This window comes from Stegostoma tigrinum, chromosome 10 (assembly GCF_030684315.1).
Source record: "Stegostoma tigrinum isolate sSteTig4 chromosome 10, sSteTig4.hap1, whole genome shotgun sequence".
NCBI lineage: Eukaryota > Metazoa > Chordata > Chondrichthyes > Orectolobiformes > Stegostomatidae > Stegostoma > Stegostoma tigrinum.
In genome coordinates, this window is record NC_081363.1 from 55781770 (window position 1) to 55803311 (window position 21542).

General features: G+C 44.9%; 1 protein-coding gene across 1 annotated transcript in view; it reads left to right on the forward strand.

The window, feature by feature from the left end:
- The window catches only part of prorp (protein only RNase P catalytic subunit), a 148346-nt gene that overhangs the window by 12489 nt on the left and 114315 nt on the right, over nt 1-21542 (forward strand). Inside the window, exon 3 of the mRNA XM_048538366.1 lies at nt 1325-1457. Within this exon, the coding sequence (XP_048394323.1) occupies nt 1325-1457 (133 nt within the window). The remainder of the gene's footprint in view (nt 1-1324; nt 1458-21542) is intronic.

Below are 21542 nucleotides of genomic sequence, written 5' to 3' on the forward strand. Positions count from 1 at the left end.
GTGACCAGTAGAGTGAATCTGTAGATGTTGTGTATCCGGACTTTCAAAGGCTTTTGTCAAGGTTCCACACAAGAGATTAGTAAGGAAAATGAAAGCTCATGGTATCAAAGGTAATGTATAGACATGGACAGACAACTGGTTGGTAGACAGGAAGCAGCGAGCTGAGTCCTTTTCATAGTGGCAGGCAGTGATAAATGGAGTGCTGCAGGGTTCAGTGCTGGGACCTCAGCTGTGCACAATATACATTAACAATTTGGATGAAGGAATTGAATGCCACATCTGCAAATTTTTAGACGACACAAAACTGGGCAGCAGTGCATGCTGTGAGGAGGATGCTAAAAGACTTGGACAGATTAGTTGACTGAGCAAATACTTGGCAAATGCAGTATAATGTGGATATATGTGAAGTTAATCACTTTGCTCACTAAAACAGGCAGGCAGATTATTATCTGAATGGTGCAGTTCAGGAAAGGGTGAAGTGCAACAAGACCTGGGTGCCATGGTGGAACAGTTGCTGAAGGTTGGCATGCAGGTGCAGCAGACAGTGAAGAAAGCTATTGGAATGCTGTCCTTCACAGCAAGAGTATTTGAGTATCAGAGTAAGGATGTCTAGCTGAAGTTATACAGGGCCTTGGTGAGGCCTTGAGTGTTGTTGCAGTTTTGGTCTCCTAGTCTGAGGAAGAATACTCTTGCTACTGGGGGAGCCCAGCGAAGGTTTACCAGACTGATTCCAGGGATGACAGGACTAACATAGGAGGAAAGAGTAGATTAATTAGGCTTGTATTTCCTAGAATTTAGAATAATGAGAAGGGGGGATGGCGAGTGTGTATCTCATTGAAAATCCTGATGGGCCTGGACAGGTTAGATGCAGGAAGAATGTTCCCACTATTGGGGAAGTCCAGACCAAGGGGTCAAAGTCTAAGAGTAAGGGGTGAACTATTCAGGACTGAGGTGAAAATGAATTTCTTCACTCAGAGTTTTGAACCAGAAGCTGTTGGGGCCAATTCACTAGATAGAGGGAGCTGGATGTGGTCCTTATTGCTAGGGGGATCAAGGGGTATAGAGAGAGAAGACGGGAATGGGATACTAAGATTTCATGGTCAGCTATAATCGTATTGAATGGTGGTGCAGGCTCAAAGGGCCGAATAGCCTATTCATGCACCTATTTTCTATGTTTCTGTAAATTGTACAACTGGTAGTGAAAATGAACAATGATGCATCTCTTACTACAAATTGTGACTTTTCCTATTATATTGTTATACTTTTTTAACTCATTTCTTCGTGGTGTGCATGTGAAACTGATTGATTTGACTGCTTGTTCCAGTGGAGAATGCCCCATATGCAACACGTTATTGGAATCAATTCAGTTGAGTACAGAAGAATATCACATGTTAAGAGATTGTGTGATGAACGACATTATTCAAGGGACAGATACTTTTAAAAAGACAACTCCTCAGGTAAGCAATGTAATTTGTTCAAAGTGGTGTTTTCAAGTTATTAACATTTATAGCAGCTGCCTAATCAAAAGTTTTTAATTGAAATTATTGCAAAATTATGGCCATGAATCAGTAAAGTTACAGAATTATTTGGCTCTGCTTGAAGTCTAATTATTGTAAGATTGATTTTGTGCAGAGCTGCAAATATTTACAGATATTTAATATCCTTCCACACTATCCACAACTCCACTGACTTTAGTGTCATCCACAAATTTACTAACCCATCCTTCTATGCCCTCATCCAGGTCATTTATAAAAATGAAAAACAGCAGTGACCCCAAAACACATCCTTGAGATACACCATTCATAACTGAACCCCAGAATTAACATTTCCTATCAACCACCACCCTCTGTCTTGTTACAGCTAGCCAATTTCTGATCCAAACCACTAAATCACCCTCAATCTTTCTCCACTGGAACAAGCAGTCAAATCAATCAGTTTCACATGCACACCATGAAGAAATAAGTTAAAAAAGTATAACAATATAATAGGAAAAGTCACAATTTGTAGTAAGAGATGCATCATTGTTCATTTTCACTACCAGTTGTACAATTTTCAGAAACATAGAAAATGGGTGCATGAATAGGCTATTCAGCCCTTTGAGCCTGCACCACCATTCAATAGTGGGAACATTCTTCCTTAGCTTAGTTCTCAATCATCAAAAGATATACAGGGAGTTTTGACATGTACATTTCTGGGTGCTTTGTTGTTGCTCACTAAAAATTTGGTTGGAGTAACTAGCATGTTCAGCAGAGTTTTCATGATCTCAAACCTTGCATCTCAAATATTACAGTTTGCACTATTTTAGCCTGCTTTAAATAAAGCCAGTATAGTTTGAACGAAATTAGTATTTAAGTAACAATTTAGAAAAGCCAACTGACTTCATAGAACATAGAACACTACAGCACAGTACAGGCCCTTCGGCTCTCAATGTTGCGCCGACCTGTGAAACCAATCTGAAGCCCATTTAACCTACACTTTTCCATTATCATCCATATGTTTATCCAATGACTGTTTAAATGCCTTTAAAGTTGGCGAGTCTACTACTGTTGCAGGCAGGACATTCCACGCCCTTACTACACTCTGAGTAAAGAACTTACCTCTGACATCGGTCCTGTATCTATCACCCTCAATTTAAAGCTCTGTCCCCTCGTGCAAGCCACCACCATCTCAGGATAAAGGTTCTCACTGTCCACCCTATCTAATCCTCTGATCATCTTGTATGTCTCTATTAAGTGACCTCTTAACCTTCTTCTCTCTAATGAAAGCAGCCTCAAGTCCCTCAGCCCTTCCTCATAAGATCTTCCCTCCATACCAGGCAACATCCTGGTAAATCTCCTTTGTACCCTTTCTAATGCTTCCACATCCTTCCTATAATGCGGCAACCAGAACTATACGCAATACTCCAAGTGCGGCCGCACCAGAGCTTTGTACAGCTGCAACATGACCTCATGGCTTTGAAACTCAATCCCTCTACCAATAATACCTAACACACTGCGTGCTTTCCTAACAACCCTATCAACCTGGGTGGCAGTTTTCGGGGATCTATGCACAAGGACCCCGATATCTCTCTGCTCATCCACACTACCAAGAATCTTACCATTAGCCCAGTACTCTGTATTCCTGTTACTCCTTCCAAAGTGAATCACCTCACATTTTCCCGCATTGAACTCCATTTGCCACCTCTCAACCCAACTCTGCAGCTTATCTATGTCCCATAGTAACCTGTAATATCCTTCCACACTATCCACAACTCCACCGACTTTAGTGTCATCCACAAATTTACTAACCCATCCTTCTATGCCCTCATCCAGGTCATTTATAAAAATGAAAAACAGCAGTGGCCCCAGAACAGATCCTTGAGGTACACCATTCATAACTGAACCCCAGAATTAACATTTCCTATCAACCACCACCCTCTGTCTTCTTACAGCTAGCCAATTTCTGATCCAAACCACTAAATCACCCTCAATCCAATGCCTCCATATTTTCTGCAATAGTCTACATGGGAACCCTATCAAACACTTTAATGAAATCCATTTCCACCACATCAACCGCTTTACCCTCATCCACCTGTTTAGTCACCTTCTCAAAGAACTCAGTAAGGTTTGTGAGGCACGACCTATCCTTCACAAAACCATGTTGACTGTCCCTAGTCAAATTATTCTTTTCTAGATGATTATAAGTCCTATCTCTTATAATCCTTTCCAACACTTTACCCACAACCAAGGTAGGCTGTAAGTAATACCTTCAAGGAAGGGTCATACAGGCTTAGGAAAATAACTCCAGAGTTTAGGGGTAAGGTGGCTGAAGGTCCCAATAGCACTAAAATTGTAAATGCAGAAGCAGCCAGAATAGGAAATGTGCAGATAGTTTGGAGGGCTAGAAGAGGATACAGAAGTAGGGAGAGGCAAGATAATGTATAAGATTGAAAACAAAGGTGACAATAATAAAATTGGTATTGGTAATCTAGTAAATCAGCATGCCTGGGTGATGTGATGGATAAGACTTGGTCCAATTTAGGATATGGGTAGCTGATCTATGGATGGCACAATGGGAAGCTGACCAGAAAGAATCACTGAAGTCATCAAATCTCAAGGAAGCAGAGATATGACAGAGTGTTTCAACAGGACCTGGACTAGGATATAGTTGGAAAAAGACGATGAAAATAGGCAGTCTTCAGTTGTAACGAGTCATTCCCACCTCTGACCGACTATTAACAAAGTTTGCCTACAAGTGACATGATCACTTGACCACATACTCTCTACAGCTACATGCTATGCATCAGCACCACCAGTTTGTAAAATTACTGATTCCATTATCATCCATATGTTTATCCAATGACTGTTTAAATGCCTTTAAAGTTGGCGAGTCTACTACTGTTGCAGGCAGGACGTTCCACGCCCTTACTACACTCTGAGTAAATACTGATTCTTAAATGGATGGAAAAACTTGTTGATTAAGACTATTAATGTGTCCCCAGTTTTAGAAGCTGCCAAACCAGTTCCTAATGAAATCTGTTTGCCTCTGCTAAAACCCATCATTGGGTAAATGTTATCATTTTCAGTTTTATACCGACAATAAATTATTAGCAAAAAAATTCCAGACTACTTTTTTTGTAATTTAAACAGTCCTTTTAAAAGGGGACAAAGAAATGGCTCAGGAACTGAATACATACTTTAGTTCTTTAGCTCTATCTTCACAGAAGAGGACTTAAGTCAGATACCAGAATTGTTGGAGGATGCAAGATTTACTAAGAGGGAGGAACTGAGAGAGATCAATATTTCTAGAGAAATGGTGCTGGGAAAATTGTTGCGATTGAAGGCTGATAAGTCGCCAGGGTTTGATAATCTATATCCCAGAGTACTTAAGGAAGTAGCTCTAAAAGTAGTGGATGCATTGGTGGTTATCTTCCAGGATTCTACAGACTCTGGAACAGTCCCTGCAGATTGGAGGGTGGCTAATGTCACTTCAGTATTCAAAAAGGGACTCGAGGGAAAACAGGGAATTATAGACTGATGAGCCTCACATCGGTATTAGAGAAAATTCGCGAATCCGTTGTCAAGGATTTTATAGCAGAGCATTTAGAAAGCAGTGGCAGGATCAGACAGAGTCAGCATAGATTTATGAAGGAGAAATCATGCTTGACAATTCTGTTGGAATTCCATGAAGAGTCGTAGAGTTAACAAGGGGGAACCACTTAATGTAGTATATCTGGACTTTCAGAAAACAAAAATGTCCCACATAAGTGATAAATGTGCAAGATTAGGACATAGAACATAGAAGAGTACAGCACAGTACAGGCCCTTCGGCCTACGATGTTGTGCCGAACTTTTACCCTAAACCTAAGGTCTATCTAACCTCCCTTGCTACCTTGCACTATCATCTGTATGCCTATCTAATAGCCGCTTAAATGCCCCTGATGAGGCTGACTCTGCCACCCTCTCCGGCAATGCATTCCATGATCCTACCACTCTCTGAGTAAAGAACCTACCTCTGACATCTCCCCGATATCTACCTTCTTTCACTTTAAAACTATGTTCCCTTGTAAAAGCTACCTCCACCCTAGGAAAAAGTCTCTGGCTGTCTACTCTATCTACACCTTCGATCATTTTGTACACCTCTATCAAGTCACCTCTCATCTTCCGTCGTTCTAAAGAGAAAAGCCCTACCTCACTCAATCTTTCCTTGTAAGACCTCCCCTCCATTCCAGGCAACATCCTGGTAAGTCTCCTCTGCACCTTTTCTAACGCTCCCACATCTTTCCTGTAATGAGGTGACCAGAACTGGATATAATACTCCAGATGTGGCCAAACCAGGGTTTTGTATAGCTGGAGCATAACCTCACAGCTCTTGAACTTGAACTCTCTTAATGAAAGCTAACACACCATATGCCTTCATAACAAATCTATCCACCTGGGTGGCAGCACTCGGAACTGTGAACATGAACCTCAAGATCCCTCTGCTCCTCCGCACTGCCAAGAATCTTTCCATTAACCCCGTATTCTGCTTTCAAATTTGTCCTTTCGAAATGAGTCACCTCTCACTTTTCAGGGTTAAACTCCATCTGCCACTTCTCAGTCCAGCTCTGCATCCTATCAATGTCCCTTTGTAACCTAGAACAGCCCTCTGCACTGTCCACAACATTACCCACCTTTGTATTGTCCGCAAACTTGCTAATCCACCCTTCCGCTCCTTCATCCAAATCATTTACAAAAATCACAAATAGAAGAGGACCCCGAACAGATCCTTGTGGTACACCACTCATAACTGAACATCGTGTTGACTATTTCCCATCAACTGCCACCCTTTGTCTTCTAAGGGTCAGCCAATTCTGAATCGAATCTGCCACATATCCCCTTATCCCATGCCTTCTGCATGAGCCTGTCATGGGGAACCTTATCAAATGCCTTACTTAAACCAAGTATACCACATCCACTGCTCCACCTTCGTCCAAGTGTTTGGTCACCTCTTCAAAGAATTCAGTAAGGTTTGTGAGGCATGATCCACCCCTCACAAATCCATGCTGACTATCACGAACCAAACTGTGCCTTTCCAAGTGATCATAAATCCTATCTCTCAGAGCCCTTAATGCTTGTTGGATTGGAGGAAGTGTGTTGAGGTGGATGGGAAAATGGTTGGCAGAGAAGAAACAAAGAATAGGAATTAATGGGTCGTTTTAAAATTGACAGGCAGTAACTAGTGGTATGCCACGGCGATCGGTGCTGGGACTCCAGCTGTTCACAATATATATTAATGATTTAGATGAGGGAACAAGATGTAACATGCCTAAGTTTGCAGATGATACCAAGTTGGGTGGGAGGTTGAATTGTGACAAGGATGCAGAGATCCTTCAGTATGATCTCGACCCAGGTTGGGTGAGTGCGCAAAACAAAGGCAGATGCGATATAATTTTGATAAATGAGTTCATTCACTTTGGAAGCAAAAACAAGAAGGCAAGTTACTACCTCAGTGGCTATAAATTGGGAGAGGGAAGTGTGCAGTTGGACCTGGACGTAAGGTAAGCTGAATGTAAGCATGCAGGTGCAGCAGGTGATAAAGAAGGTAAATGCTTTGTTGGCCTTCATTGCGAGAGGTTTTGAGTTATTGGAGTTGTACAGGGCCTTGTTGAGACTACACCTTGTATACTGTGTGCAATTTTGGTATCTTTTTCTGAGGAAGGTTGGTCTTACTCTTGAGGCAGTGCAGTGAAGGTTTACCAGGCTGATTCTAGGGATTGTGGATCTGACGTATGAGGAGAGATTTCTTTTTTCCTATTCATTTGTAAGATGTGGGTGTCACTGGCTGGCCAGAATTTCTTGCCCATCCCTAGTTGCCCTTCAGACAGTGGTGGTGAGCTGCCTCCTTGAACTACTGCAGTCCTCCTGCTGTTGGTTGATCCACAGTGGTAAGTGGTGATGGTCATAGCGTGGCATTTGTGTGATAAGCGTGTCACTTACCACTTGTCAGCTATTAGGGAGGAAATTCCAGGATTTTGACCCCACGACAGTGAAAGAGCAGTGATATATTTCCGAGTCAGGAGGGTGAGTGACTTGGACGTGATGATGTTCCTATATGTCTGATACCTGTCCTTCTAAATGGAAGTAGTTGTGGGTTTGGAAGATGCTGTCTGAGGATCTTTGGTGAGTTTCTGAAGTGCATCTTGTAAATACTATGTGCTGCTGCTACTGAGTGTTGGTGGTAGAGGAAGTGGATACTTGTGGATGTAGTGCCTATCAAGCAGGCTGCTTTGTCTTGGAAGATGTCAAGCTTCATGAGAGTTGTTGGGGCTGCACTCATCCAGGCAAGTGAGGAATATTCCATCACGCTTCTAGCTTGTGCCTTGTAGATGATGGACAGGCTTGGAGGAGTCAGAAGGTGAGTCACTCACCGCGGCATTCTGAGCTTCTGGCCTGCTGTTCTAGCCACTATGTTAATGTGGTGAGTCTAGCTGAGTTTCTGGTCAATGGTAACCCCTGGGATGTTGATAGTGGGCGATTCAGTGAGGGTAACACCCTTGAATGTTAAGGGGTGGTGGTTAGATTGTCTCTTATTGGTGATGGTCATAGCCTGGCATTTGTACGGCGCGACCTTGTCAGCCCAAGGCTGGATATTGTCCAGATCTTGTTGCATGTGAACATGGACTGCTTCAGTATCTGAGGAGTCATGAATGGTACTGAATATTGTGCAATCATCGGCAAACATTCCCACTTCTGACCTTATGATGGAGGGAAGGTTATTGATGAAGCAGCTGAAGATGGTTGGGCCTAGGACACGACCCTCAGGAGCTCCTGCAGCTCCTGGGAGCTGAGATGATTGATCGCCAACAACCATGACCATCTTCCTATGTGTCAGGTATGACTCCAACCACCGGAGAGTTTGCCCCCGATACCCATTGATTCCAGTTTTGCTAGGGCTCCTTGATGCCACACACTGTCAAATGCAGTCTTGATAACAAGGGGTGTCACTCTCACCTCACCTCTGGAATTCAGCTCTTTTGTCCATGTTTGAACCAAGGCTGTAATGAGATCAGGAGCTGAATGGCCCTGGCAGAACCCAAACTGGTGGTCACTGAGCAGGTGCTGCTTAATAGCACTTTTGATGACACCTTCCGTCTCTTTACTGATGATTAAGAGTAGACTGAAGGGGCAGTAATTGGCTGGGTTAGATTTTTCCTGCTTTTTGTGCAAAGGACATAGTTGGGCAATTTTCCACATTGTCGAGTAGTTACCAGCATTGTAACTGTATTGGATCAGCTTCGCTAGGCGAGTGGCAAATTCTGGAGCACAAGTCTTCAGTACTGTTGCCAGAATGTTGCCAAGGCTCATGTCCCCTGTCAGTATCCCCTGTTTCCAACCATTTCTTGATATCACATGGAGTGAATCAAATTGGCTGAAGACTGGTACCTGTAATGCTGGGGACCACTGGAGGAGGCCGAGATAGATCATCCACTCGTCATTCCTGGCTGAAGATTGCGGGGAATGCTTCAGCCTTGTCTTTTGCATTGAAATGCTGGGCTTTTCCATCATTGAGGATGGGGTTATTTGTGGAGCCTCCTCCTCCAGTGAGTTGTTTAATTGTCCACCACCATTCACGATTAGATGTGGCAGGACTGCAGAGCTTAGATCTGATCCATTGATTGTGGGATCACTTAAGTCTGTCTGTCACTTATGCTTTGGTGTACATGTAGTTCTGTTTGGTGGTTTCACCAGGTTGACACTTTATCTTCAGGTATGCCTGGTGTTGCTTTTGGCATGTCCTCCTGCAGTCTCCATTGAACCAGGGTTGATCCCCTGGCTTGATGGTAATAGTCAAGTGGGGAATATGCTGGGCTGTGAGATTACAGATTGTGCCGAAGTACAGTTCAGCTGCTGTTGATGGCCCACAGCACCTCATGGACGCCCAATCTTGAGTTGCTAGATTTGTGTGAAGTCTGTCCTATTTAGCACAGTGATAGTGCCACACAACATGATGGAGGTTGTTCTCAATATGAAGGCTGGACTTCGTCTCCACAAGGACTGTGCGATGGTCGCTCTTATCGATATTGTCATGGACGGATGCAACTGCAGCTGGCAGATTGGTAAGGATGAGGCCAAGTATGTTTTTCCCTCTTGTGGTTCCCTCACTACCTTTTGGACCCGACCAGCTCGATCAGTAGTACTGCTGCCAAGCCCCTCTTGGTGGTGCACATTGAAATCCCCCACTCGGAGTACATTTTGTGCCCTTGCCATCCTCAGTGTGCTTCCTCCAAGTGTTGCTCAACATTGAGAAATACTGATTCGTCAGCTGAGGGAGGACGGTCTGTGGTAATCAGCAGGAGGCTTCCCATGTTTAACCTGAAGCTATGAGATCTCATGGGGTTCAGAGTCAATGTTGGGGACTCCTTGAACAGCACCCTCCCAATTGCATACCACTGTGCTGTGACCTCTGCTGGGTCTGTCCTCCCGATGGGACAGGACATAACCAGGGATAGTGATGGTGGTGGTGTCTGGGACATAGTTATGATTCTGTGAATATGACTTAAGGATAATGTCAGGCTTTTGCTTAGCTAGTCTGTGAGACCGCTGTCCCAATTTTGGCACTAACCCCCAGTTGTTAATGAGGCACAGTTTGCATGGTCAACATGTTTCTGCTGTTGTCTTTTCCGGTGACAAGGTCAATGTCAGGTGATCTGCACAGTCTGATTTCTTTCAGACGTTGTAGTGATTTGTACAACTGAGTGGCTTGCTAGGCCATTTCATAGGGCAGTTGAGAGTCAACCACATTGCTTGGGTCTGGAGTCACATGTAGGCCAGACCGGGTGAGGATATTAGTGAGCCAGATGGGTTTTTCTGACAATTGACAATGGATTCGAGGTGATCAGTAGATTCTTAATTCTGGACATTTTTTAAAATTCAAATTCCACGATCTGCCGTGATGGGATTTGAAGCAGGGTCCCCAGAACATCAGCTGGGTTTCTGGATTAATAGTCAAGCAATAATACCATTAGGCCATTGCCTATCCTGTTGATTAGGTTGAGATTGTTTTTGCTAGAGTTCAGACAAATGAGGGAGAAATCTCATAGAGACTTATAAAATTCTATCAAGACTGGACAGGTTAGACACAGGGAAAATGTTCCCGATGGTGGGTGTATCCAGAATGAGGATATGGGGCAGACGAGTTAGGATGGAGCCGAGACATTTCTTTACCCAAAGAGTGGAATTCATTACCACAAGAAGTAGTTAATGCCAAAACATTGCATGTATTCAAGATGCGACTAGATTTAGCACTTGGGATGAATGGGATCAAAGGTTATGGAGAGAAAGCAAGATTAGGCTATTGAGTTGGACAATCAGCCACGATGGTGAAGAATGGCAGTGCAAGCTCGGAGGGCCCAGTGGCGGCCTCCTGCTCCTATCTTCTGTGTTTCTACCCGAAGCTTAATTAACAAACCTAAGGTAGCATTTGATAATATTAAAAAAACTTCCTCTTATCGTGATACCCATATTAACTATTTGGGAAAATGGTTTCAACCAACACTAAAGACTTTAGCAAAGACTTACAGCTCCCTGTTGAAAGGTCATCACGATATGAAACATCAACTTTATTTGTAGATGGCTGCTGAGTATTTTCAGCACTTTGTGTTTCAATTTCCTTGACTACCAACTTAAGCCTGCAGATGGCGCGTTTGTTACAGGCTTCCCATATATATTCTGATTTGTTTATCAGTCTTGAAGCCAACACAGGCAAACTGATTTTTAAGAAATATTAGCATTTTATCCTTCAACTTTCTGTATTGGATTTATGTTTTGATTTTAAACTCACTGCCATTTGCAGAGCATTATGAGATAATATAAAATTCATTGCTTGAAAGAATAGGTTGAAGTAGATTCAATCAATACTTTGAAAAGGCAAATCATATAAACACTTTAAAAGGAAACAAATCTACAGAGCTGTGGGTAAAGAACATGGGAGTGGCTTTAATTGGACAAATTTTGCGAAGCATTGCACAGACACAATGGATAGAGTGGCCTCCAGTGCTATATGATTATATAACTAGGTGTTCCCAAAGTTTCTATTAATAGCATCTGGATACAGCTGCAATGATATGTGCAAAAGCAAAGTAGACTGCTGTATTTGCAATTACCTTTTCACCTCTGCTTTTCCCCCCCACCCTCTGCCAAAATAGATACAGCACAAGTGAATTTGGATTATATCTAGAATGTCAACTTCTTTGGATTTGCACAGGTCATATTTTAATTTTCTCTACTTGCACAATTTCAGATCAAAATGTGCCATTTATATTCCTTGGAATAAACAAAAGAGAAGACTATTTCAGTGTCACGTTTCTGATATGCAGCAACTGATCCTTTTCAGGAGTGAAAATTGGTTGCTTCATTAAAATAAAACTTTCTCCTTCAGTACTAAAGTAAAGAGACATTAAAATAATTAAAATATATGTTAACCTAAGTTTAGCCAAAGTAGGTGTCAGTTCGGCTATCTTTATGTGCTTAGTTCCACCTAGTTCTAGAAAATTAGTATCTTTTAAAAAACAAATTCACTGTGTTCCTGACGGCTTGTGTATGTTCTGTATTGGTTAGTCAGACAGATCATGAAGGCCAAAATGTTAATTCTCAATTTCCACACAGAGGGTGGCATGTGTCTGGAATGGGCTGCCAGAGGTTGTGGTAGAAGCAAATGCAATTTTGTTATTTAAGAATCATCTGGGCAGGTACATGGATGGTATAGGTATGGAAGGATATGGATGAAACGCAGGCAATGCCACTAGTTTAAGTTGTGCAAATTGGTGAGGGTATGCGTGAGTTAGGCCAAAGGGCCTGTTTAACCAATATAATTTTTGGCCTGAATATTTCATGTAGTACAATTACAGTATAGCTTGAAAGATTATTCTGCTTAGTCCTCTTTTGAGAAATATAATCAGGCTTCTAATTCAGTCTGTGGTTTGACTAGGAAATTGTGCATTTCGGGTAACAGGTGATGGTGTGCTGCAACAGATTATTGAATGCTTGTGGCAGCTTTAATGACCACTCATAATATATATTCAAAATACATAAAGGAGTATTGCAGTTAGGAGGAAAATACTTCATTGAATGTCCCTATCATCAACAAAGATGGAAGCAAGCCTTTGACTACAAAACACTGAAATATTCACAATAACCAGTGGAGTCATAGAGGTCTACAGCATGGAAACAGGCCCTTTGTCCTAACTCACGCATACCCTCACCAATTTGCACAACTTAAACTAGTGGCATTGCCTGCGTTTCGTCCATATCCTTCCATACCTATACCATCCATGTACCTGCCCAGGTGATTCTTAAATAACAAAATTGCATTTGCTTCTACCACAACCTCTGGCAGCCCATTCCAGACACATGCCACCCTCTGTGTGGAAAACATTCCACTCTAAACTCTTTTGTATTTCACCCCTCTCAGCTTAGACCTGTGCCCTCTGATTTTAGACTCCCTTACCATGGAGAAAAGATGTCGACTATCTACCTTATCTATGCCTGTCATGATTTTATACACCTCTATAAGGTCAACCACAAGCCTACAATGCTTCAGTGAAAAAAGTCCCAGCCTATCCAACTTCTTGTATCTAAAACCTTCCAATCCAGGTTGCACCTTGGCAAATCTGTTCTGCATTCTGTCTCTCAGAATCCCCTCTAACAACTTACCCACCACAATCATTAGGCTCACTGATCTGCGGTTCCCAGACATTTCCTTGCAGCTTTTCTTAAATAATGGCACAATATTAGTCATTTTCCAATCTTCAGGCACTTCACCCACAGCTGTTAATGGTACAAATATCTTCTCTAAAGGCACCTCAACTCCCTCCATATCCTCCCAGAAAATCCTGAGATACACTTCAGCAGGTTCCGGTGGATTTGTCTAACTTAATGTGTTTTAAGACTTCCAGCACCACCTCTTCTGTAATGTGGACACTGTTCAAGACGTCATTATTTATTTCCCCAAGTCCCCGACCATTAGTCCCAAGCGATCCTTCTTGGCTTCAAGAGATTCCAACCAGTGCAGATTTCTAGTGTCAATTAGTTCTGTCTAAGTGATATCAAAAAATGGTTGAACTTAATGAAGTTAATAAACTCTTAAGTCCTGTTCACAAGATCTAGCTGCATTGGTCGCAAAGCTATTCCAACACATCTAAAACACTGATATCCTTATCAATGTGGAAGATTGTCTATTTATGTCCTCTCCATTAGTGTCTTCTTGTTTTCTTCTTCCATCGAATGTGGTGTCACTGGCTCTGAATCTCATTACAGTTTTGGTCCAAACATTGACAGCCAATTTGCAGAGATGAGATGAGAGTGACTCACCTTTGCATCAAGGCAACCTTTGACAGAGTGTGGCACGGTGGCGCTCTGGATAAATTGAGATGTGGGAATTCAGGGGCAAGTTTTCCATAGGTTGATGTCATACCTAGCATAAAGCAAGATGTTGCTGCACAAGTTCTTCAGGAAGACACAATCATCTTTCATCAATGACCTTCACACCAGCACAAGATCAGGAATGGGAATTTTTGAAGATAATTGTAATATTCAGTGCTTCTTATAACTCTTCAGATACTGAAGCAATTTCTGCATACGTGCAGCACCACATGGGCAACATTCAAGGCAGATAAGTAGTAGGTAACATTCATCACACACACTTGCCAGGAAATGGCCTCTATAACAAAAGAGAAATTTAGCCATCCCTGCTTGGCATTCATTAGCATTACCTTCACTAAATTCCCATCACATCCCTAGATGTTCTCAGTGAGTACAAACTGAAATGGATCAGCCATATAATTACTGCAGTTACAAGAGCAGGACAGAGAGTTGGAATTCTGTCATGAGTAACTTGCTGCTTGACTCCCACAGCCAGTCCACTACCTACAAAGCACAAATCACAAGTGTCATGGAATACACTCCACTTGCCTAGATGAGTACTACTTTATCAGCATTCAAATAAAATTATCTGGACCATCCAAGACAAGGCAGTCCATTTGATCAGTACTCTAACAAGTGCTTAAACACTCACCTTTTCTCCCATATGTTAGCCAGTGGTACTGGTGCATATCATCTAAAAGATGCACCGCACCTAGCCTCCTTTGGCAGCATTTTCCAACTGAACCTTCTGCCACCTTGAAGAACAAGGATGGTAAGTTCATTGAACTATATACATTATAATGAACTTATAATGCCACCTTTTGAAAACTCCACCCCCCCCACAGTGTCACAGAGCATCTCAATTTGGCACCAATCTGCCATTGCTTCACTGATACTGAGTTAGAATCATAGAGCTTCTTTCCTAACATTACAATGTACCTGCAACATATAGACTGCAGTTGTTAAGAAAGCAGTTCAACACCACTATTTCAAAAGCAACAGTGGCATCAACTAGCTCTTACTTAACTGTGGATACGTTATTTAGGTTCTGACAGGATCTCATACTTCCAGACTTCCTTACAGTGCTGGTCCAAATATGAACAGAAGTGGCTTAATTCCAATTTGCTCTTCCAAAGTGAATGACACAGCTAACCCCCAATGTAACACTTACCGCTCGGACCTAACCCCCTAATCCCGGAAACCAAAACCGGAGCCAATGTTTAGACAGATTGCAAACAGAATGTTCGATTCCCTTTGCAATTCCTCTAAATTAATCCATGCCTGCGTATGGCAAGATCTGGTCAACATGTCAATCTAATGTATGTGGCATAACAATTAAAAATTGTGCCTGTTGACAATCATCTCCAATAAGACAATCTAATCATCTCCGAATGCATTCAATAATAATACCATCACTGGAATTCACAAGGTGATTGGTTATAGATACTGCTGATGATGACATTTGGAAGTGACTTTCTGGTGGCAGAAGAATGACTGTTAGTCTAGATAGAGAATATAAATTATTTTATGTTATAGCTTAGAGATTGAGCCATGCCTACTTTTGGGAACAGAAGGTACACAGTTTGTGCTCTTCAGCAGCTGAATGGTAAAATTGGATTCTCTACATATTGGGTTTTTAGACTCGTTTGAATATTGCTAACTAAATTTGAAGAACTCATCAAATGAAGATGATTCCCAGGTTAATTCCACGACTACTGATGCAGCAGCATTTGGGTAAGTCTTGTCAAGGATCAGGAGAGGAGCCCAGAATGTCAGGCTGTTTGGGGCATTCAAAGAGGCAAACAGTGGATTGATTAGGGGGTTTGGGAATGAGAGAACCAAAGTTTGGGTGAAGCAGGCTGGGATGCTGATGAGAGTCGGAGAAAGTCTGAAGCGGGGCAAATTGAACCCCTTTGGGGTTAGAGAGATGGCCTGGATCGAGATGGGTCAAATGGATAAGAAATATCAGGGAGTTCAACAGACGGTAAGCTAGACAGCTGGAGTCATGAATCCAGTTTCAGGACAGGGATAGTTGAGGCATGAGTGTGTGCGCGCTTGCATGCGTGGTGTGAGTGTGTGTATGAGAGGGGTGTGTGTGTGTGTGTGTGGAGTGTGTGTGTGCATGAGAGGGATGAGTGAGTGTGTGTGTGTATGAGAGGGATGAGTGTGTGTGTGTATGAGAGGGATGAGTGCGTGTGTGTATGAGAGGTAGGTGTGTTGTGTGTGTAGTGAGTGTGTGTATGAGAGGGGTGTGTGTGTGTGTTGATGAGAGGGGTGTGTGTGTGTATGAGAGGTGTGTGTGTATGAGAGGGGTGTGTGTGTGTGTGTGTGTGTGTGTGTGTGTGTGAGGGAAGTGTGTGTGTGTATGAGAGGGAGTTTGTGTGTGTGGAGTGAGTGTGTTGTGAGGGATGTGTGTAGGTGTGTGTGTGGAGCGCGTGTGTTTATGAGAGGGATGAGTGAGTGTGTGGATGGAGTGAGTGCGTGTATGAGAGGGATGAATCAGTGTGCATGTGCCTGTGTGGAGTGTGTGCATGTATGAGAGGGGTGTGTGTGTGTATGAGAGGGGTGTGTGTATGAGAGGTGTGTGTGTGTGTGTACATGAGAGGGGTGTATGTGTGTGTACATGAGAGGGGTGTATGTGTGTGTACATGAGAGGGGTGTGTGTGTGTGTATGAGAGGGGTGTGTGTACGAGAGGGGTGTGTGTGTGTGTATGAGAGGGGTGTGTGTACGAGAGGGGTGTGTGTGTGTGTGTATGAGAGGGGTGTGTGTGTGTGTGTATGAGAGGGGTGTGTGTGTGTGTATGAGAGGGGTGTGTGTGTGTGTGTGTGTGGGTGTGTGTGTGTGCGTTTGAGAGGGGTGTGTGTGTGTGTATGAGAGGGGTGTGTGTGTATGAGAGGGGCGTGTGTATGAGAGGGGCGTGTGTATGAGAGGGGCGTGTGTATGAGAGGGGTGTGTGTGAGAGGGGTGTGTGTGTGTGTATGAGAGGGGTGTGTGTGTGTGTATGAGAGGGGTGTGTGTGTGTGTGTATGAGAGGGGTGTGTGTGTGTGTGTGTATGAGAGGGGTGTGTGTGTGTGTGTATGAGAGGGGTGTGTGTGTGTGTGTGTATGAGAGGGGTGTGTGTGTGTGTGTATGAGAGGGGTGTGTGTGTGTGTGTATGAGAGGGGTGTGTGTGTGTGTGTGTATGAGAGGGGTGTGTGTGTGTGTATGAGAGGGGTGTGTGTGTGTGTATGAGAGGGGTGTGTGTGTGTGTATGAGAGGGGTGTGTGTGTGTGTGTATGAGAGGGGTGTGTGTGTGTGTGTATGAGAGGGGTGTGTGTGTGTGTGTATGAGAGGGGTGTGTGTGTGTGTGTGTATGAGAGGGGTGTGTGTGTGTGTGTGTTTGTATATGAGAGGGGTGTGTGTGTGTGTATGAGAGGGGTGTGTGTATGAGAGGGGTGTGTGTGTGTGTATGAGAGGGGTGTGTGTGTGTGTGTGTTTGTATATGAGAGGGGTGTGTGTGTGTGTATGAGAGGGGTGTGTGTATGAGAGGGGTGTGTGTGTGTGTGTATGAGAGGGGTGTGTGTGTGTGTATGAGAGGGGTGTGTGTGTGTGTGTATGAGAGGGGTGTGTGTGTGTGTGTGTGTATGAGACGGGTGTGTGTGTGTGTATGAGAGGGGTGTGTGTGTGTGTGTGTGTGTGTATGAGAGGGGTGTGTGTGTGTGTGTGTGTGTGTGTGTGTATGAGAGGGGTGTGTGTGTGTGTGTGTGTGTGTGTGTGTGTGTGTATGAGAGGGGCGTGTGTGTGTGTGTGTGTGTGTGTATGAGAGGGGTGTGTGTGTGTGCGTGTGTGTGTATGAGAGGGGTGTGCGTGTGTGTGTATGAGAGGGGTGAGCGTGTGTGTGTATGAGAGGGGTGTGTGTGTGTGTGTGTATGAGAGGGGTGTGTGTGTGTGTGTATGAGAGGGGTGTGTGTGTGTGTGTGTGTGTATGAGAGGGGTGTGTGTGTGTGTGTGTGTGTGTATGAGAGGGGTGTGTGTGTGTGTGTGTGTATGAGAGGGGTGTGTGTGTGTGTGTGTGTGTGTGTATGAGAGGGGTGTGTGTGTGTGTGTATGAGAGGGGTGTGTGTGTGTGTGTGTATGAGAGGTGTGTGTGTGTGTGTGTGTGTATGAGAGGTGTGTGTGTGTGTGTGTGTATGAGAGGTGTGTGTGTGTGTGTGTGTATGAGAGGGGTGTGTGTGTGTATGAGAGGGGTGTGTGTGTGTATGAGAGGGGTGTGTGTGTGTATGAGAGGGGTGTGTGTGTGTGTATGAGAGGGGTGTGTGTGTGTGTATGAGAGGGGTTTGTGTGTGTGTGTGTGTATGAGAGGGGTGTGTGTGTGTGTATGAGAGGGGTGTGTGTGTGTGTATGAGAGGGGTGTGTGTGTATGAGAGGGGGGTGTGTGTGTATGAGAGGGGTGTGTGTGTGTGTGTGTGTGTGTATGAGACGGGTGTGTGTGTGTGTGTGTATGAGACGGGTGTGTGTGTGTGTGTGTATGAGACGGGTGTGTGTATGTGTGTGTATGAGAGGGGTGTGTGTGTGTGTGTGTGTATGAGAGGGGTGTGTGTGTGTGTATGAGAGGGGTGTGTGTGTGTGTATGAGAGGGGTGTGTGTGTGTGTGTGTATGAGAGGGGTGTGTGTGTGTGTGTGTATGAGAGGGGTGTGTGTGTGTGTGTGTATGAGAGGGGTGTGTGTGTGTGTGTGTATGAGAGGGGTGTGTGTGTGTGTGTGTATGAGAGGGGTGTGTGTGTGTGTGTGTATGAGAGGGGTGTGTGTGTGTGTGTGTATGAGAGGGGTGTGTGTGTGTGTGTGGATGAGAGGGGTGTGTGTGTGTGTGTGGATGAGAGGGGGGTGTGTGTGTGTGTATGAGAGGCGTGTGTGTGTGTGTGTGTGTGTGTGTGCATGAGAGGGGTGTGTGTGTGTGTGTGTGTGTGTGTGTGTGTGTGTGTATGAGAGGGATGTGTGTGTGTGTGTGTGTGTGCGTATGAGAGGGGTGTGTGTGTGCGTGCGTGTGTGTGTATGAGAGGGGTGTGTGTGTGTGTATGAGAGGGGTGTGTGTGTGTGTGTGTGTGTGTATGAGAGGGGTGTGTGTGTGTGTGTGTATGAGAGGGGTGTGTGTGTGTGTGTGTGTGTATGAGAGGGGTGTGTGTGTGTGTGTGTGTGTGTGTATGAGAGGGGTGTGTGCGTGTGTGTGTGTGTATGAGAGGGGTGTGTGCGTGTGTGTGTGTGTATGAGAGGGGTGTGTGCGTGTGTGTGTGTGTGTATGAGAGGGGTGTGTGCGTGTGTGTGTGTGTGTATGAGAGGGGTGTGTGCGTGTGTGTGTGTGTATGAGAGGGGTGTGTGCGTGTGTGTGTTTGTAAGAGAGGGGTGTGTGTGTGTGTATGAGAGGGGTGTGTGTGTGTGTGTGTGTGTATGAGAGGGGTGTGTGTGTGTGTGTGTGTGTATGAGAGGGGTGTGTGTGTATGAGAGGGGTGTGTGTGTATGAGAGGGGTGTGTGTGTGTGTGTGTATGAGAGGGGTGTGTGTGTGTGTATGAGAGGGGTGTGTGTGTGTGTATGAGAGGGGTGTGTGTGTGTGTGTATGAGAGGGGTGTGTGTGTGTGTGTATGAGAGGGGTGTGTGTGTGTGTGTGTGTGTGTGTGTGTGTGTGTGTGTGTGTGAGGGAAGTGTGTGTGTGTATGAGAGGGAGTTTGTGTGTGTGGAGTGAGTGTGTTGTGAGGGATGTGTGTAGGTGTGTGTGTGGAGCGCGTGTGTTTATGAGAGGGATGAGTGAGTGTGTGGATGGAGTGAGTGCGTGTATGAGAGGGATGAATCAGTGTGCATGTGCCTGTGTGGAGTGTGTGCATGTATGAGAGGGGTGTGTGTGTGTATGAGAGGGGTGTGTGTATGAGAGGTGTGTGTGTGTGTGTGTGTACATGAGAGGGGTGTATGTGTGTGTACATGAGAGGGGTGTATGTGTGTGTACATGAGAGGGGTGTGTGTGTGTGTATGAGAGGGGTGTGTGTACGAGAGGGGTGTGTGTGTGTGTATGAGAGGGGTGTGTGTACGAGAGGGGTGTGTGTGTGTGTGTATGAGAGGGGTGTGTGTGTGTGTGTATGAGAGGGGTGTGTGTGTGTGTATGAGAGGGGTGTGTGTGTGTGTGTGGGGGTGTGTGTGGGTGTGTGTGTGTGCGTTTGAGAGGGGTGTGTGTGTGTGTATGAGAGGGGTGTGTGTGTATGAGAGGGGCGTGTGTATGAGAGGGGCGTGTGTATGAGAGGGGCGTGTGTATGAGAGGGGCGTGTGTATGAGAGGGGCGTGTGTATGAGAGGGGTGTGTGTGTGTGTATGAGAGGGGTGTGTGTGTGTGTATGAGAGGGGTGTGTGTGTGTGTGTGTATGAGAGGGGTGTGTGTGTGTGTGTGTATGAGAGGGGTGTGTGTGTGTGTGTGTATGAGAGGGGTGTGTGTGTGTGTGTGTATGAGAGGGGTGTGTGTGTGTGTGTGTATGAGAGGGGTGTGTGTGTGTATGAGAGGGGGGTGTGTGTGTGTGTATGAGAGGGGTGTGTGTGTGTGTATGAGAGGGGTGTGTGTGTGTTTGTATGAGAGGGGTGTGTGTGTGTGTATGAGAGGGGTGTGTGTGTGTGTGTATGAGAGGGGTGTGTGTGTGTGTGTATGAGAGGGGTGTGTGTGTGTGTGTGTATGAGAGGGGTGTGTGTGTGTGTGTATGAGAGGGGTGTGTGTGTGTGTGTGTGTATGAGAGGGGTGTGTGTGTGTGTATGAGAGGGGTGTGTGTGTGTGTATGAGAGGGGTGTGTGTGTGTGTGTATGAGAGGGGTGTGTGTGTGTGTGTATGAGAGGGGTGTGTGTGTGTGTGTATGAGAGGGGTGTGTGTGTGTGTGTATGAGAGGGGTGTGTGTGTGTGTGTGTATGAGAGGGGTGTGTGTGTGTGTGTGTTTGTATATGAGAGGGGTGTGTGTGTGTGTATGAGAGGGGTGTGTGTATGAGAGGGGTGTGTGTGTGTGTGTGTATGAGAGGGGTGTGTGTGTGTGTGTGTTTGTATATGAGAGGGGTGTGTGTGTGTGTATGAGAGGGGTGTGTGTATGAGAGGGGTGTGTGTGTGTGTGTATGAGAGGGGTGTGTGTGTGTGTATGAGAGGGGTGTGTGTGTGTGTGTATGAGAGGGGTGTGTGTGTGTGTGTATGAGAGGGGTGTGTGTGTGTGTGTGTGTATGAGACGGGTGTGTGTGTGTGTATGAGAGGGGTGTGTGTGTGTGTGTGTGTGTGTATGAGAGGGGTGTGTGTGTGTGTGTGTGTGTGTATGAGAGGGGTGTGTGTGTGTGTCTGTGTGTGTGTGTGTGTATGAGAGGGGTGTGTGTGTGTGTGTGTGTGTGTGTGTGTGTGTGTGTGTGTATGAGAGGGGCGTGTGTGTGTGTGTGTGTGTGTATGAGAGGGGTGTGTGTGTGTGCGTGTGTGTGTATGAGAGGGGTGTGCGTGTGTGTGTATGAGAGGGGTGTGCGTGTGTGTGTATGAGAGGGGTGTGTGTGTGTGTGTGTATGAGAGGGGTGTGTGTGTGTGTGTATGAGAGGGGTGTGTGTGTGTGTGTGTGTGTGTATGAGAGGGGTGTGTGTGTGTGTGTGTGTGTGTGTGTGTATGAGAGGGGTGTGTGTGTGTGTGTGT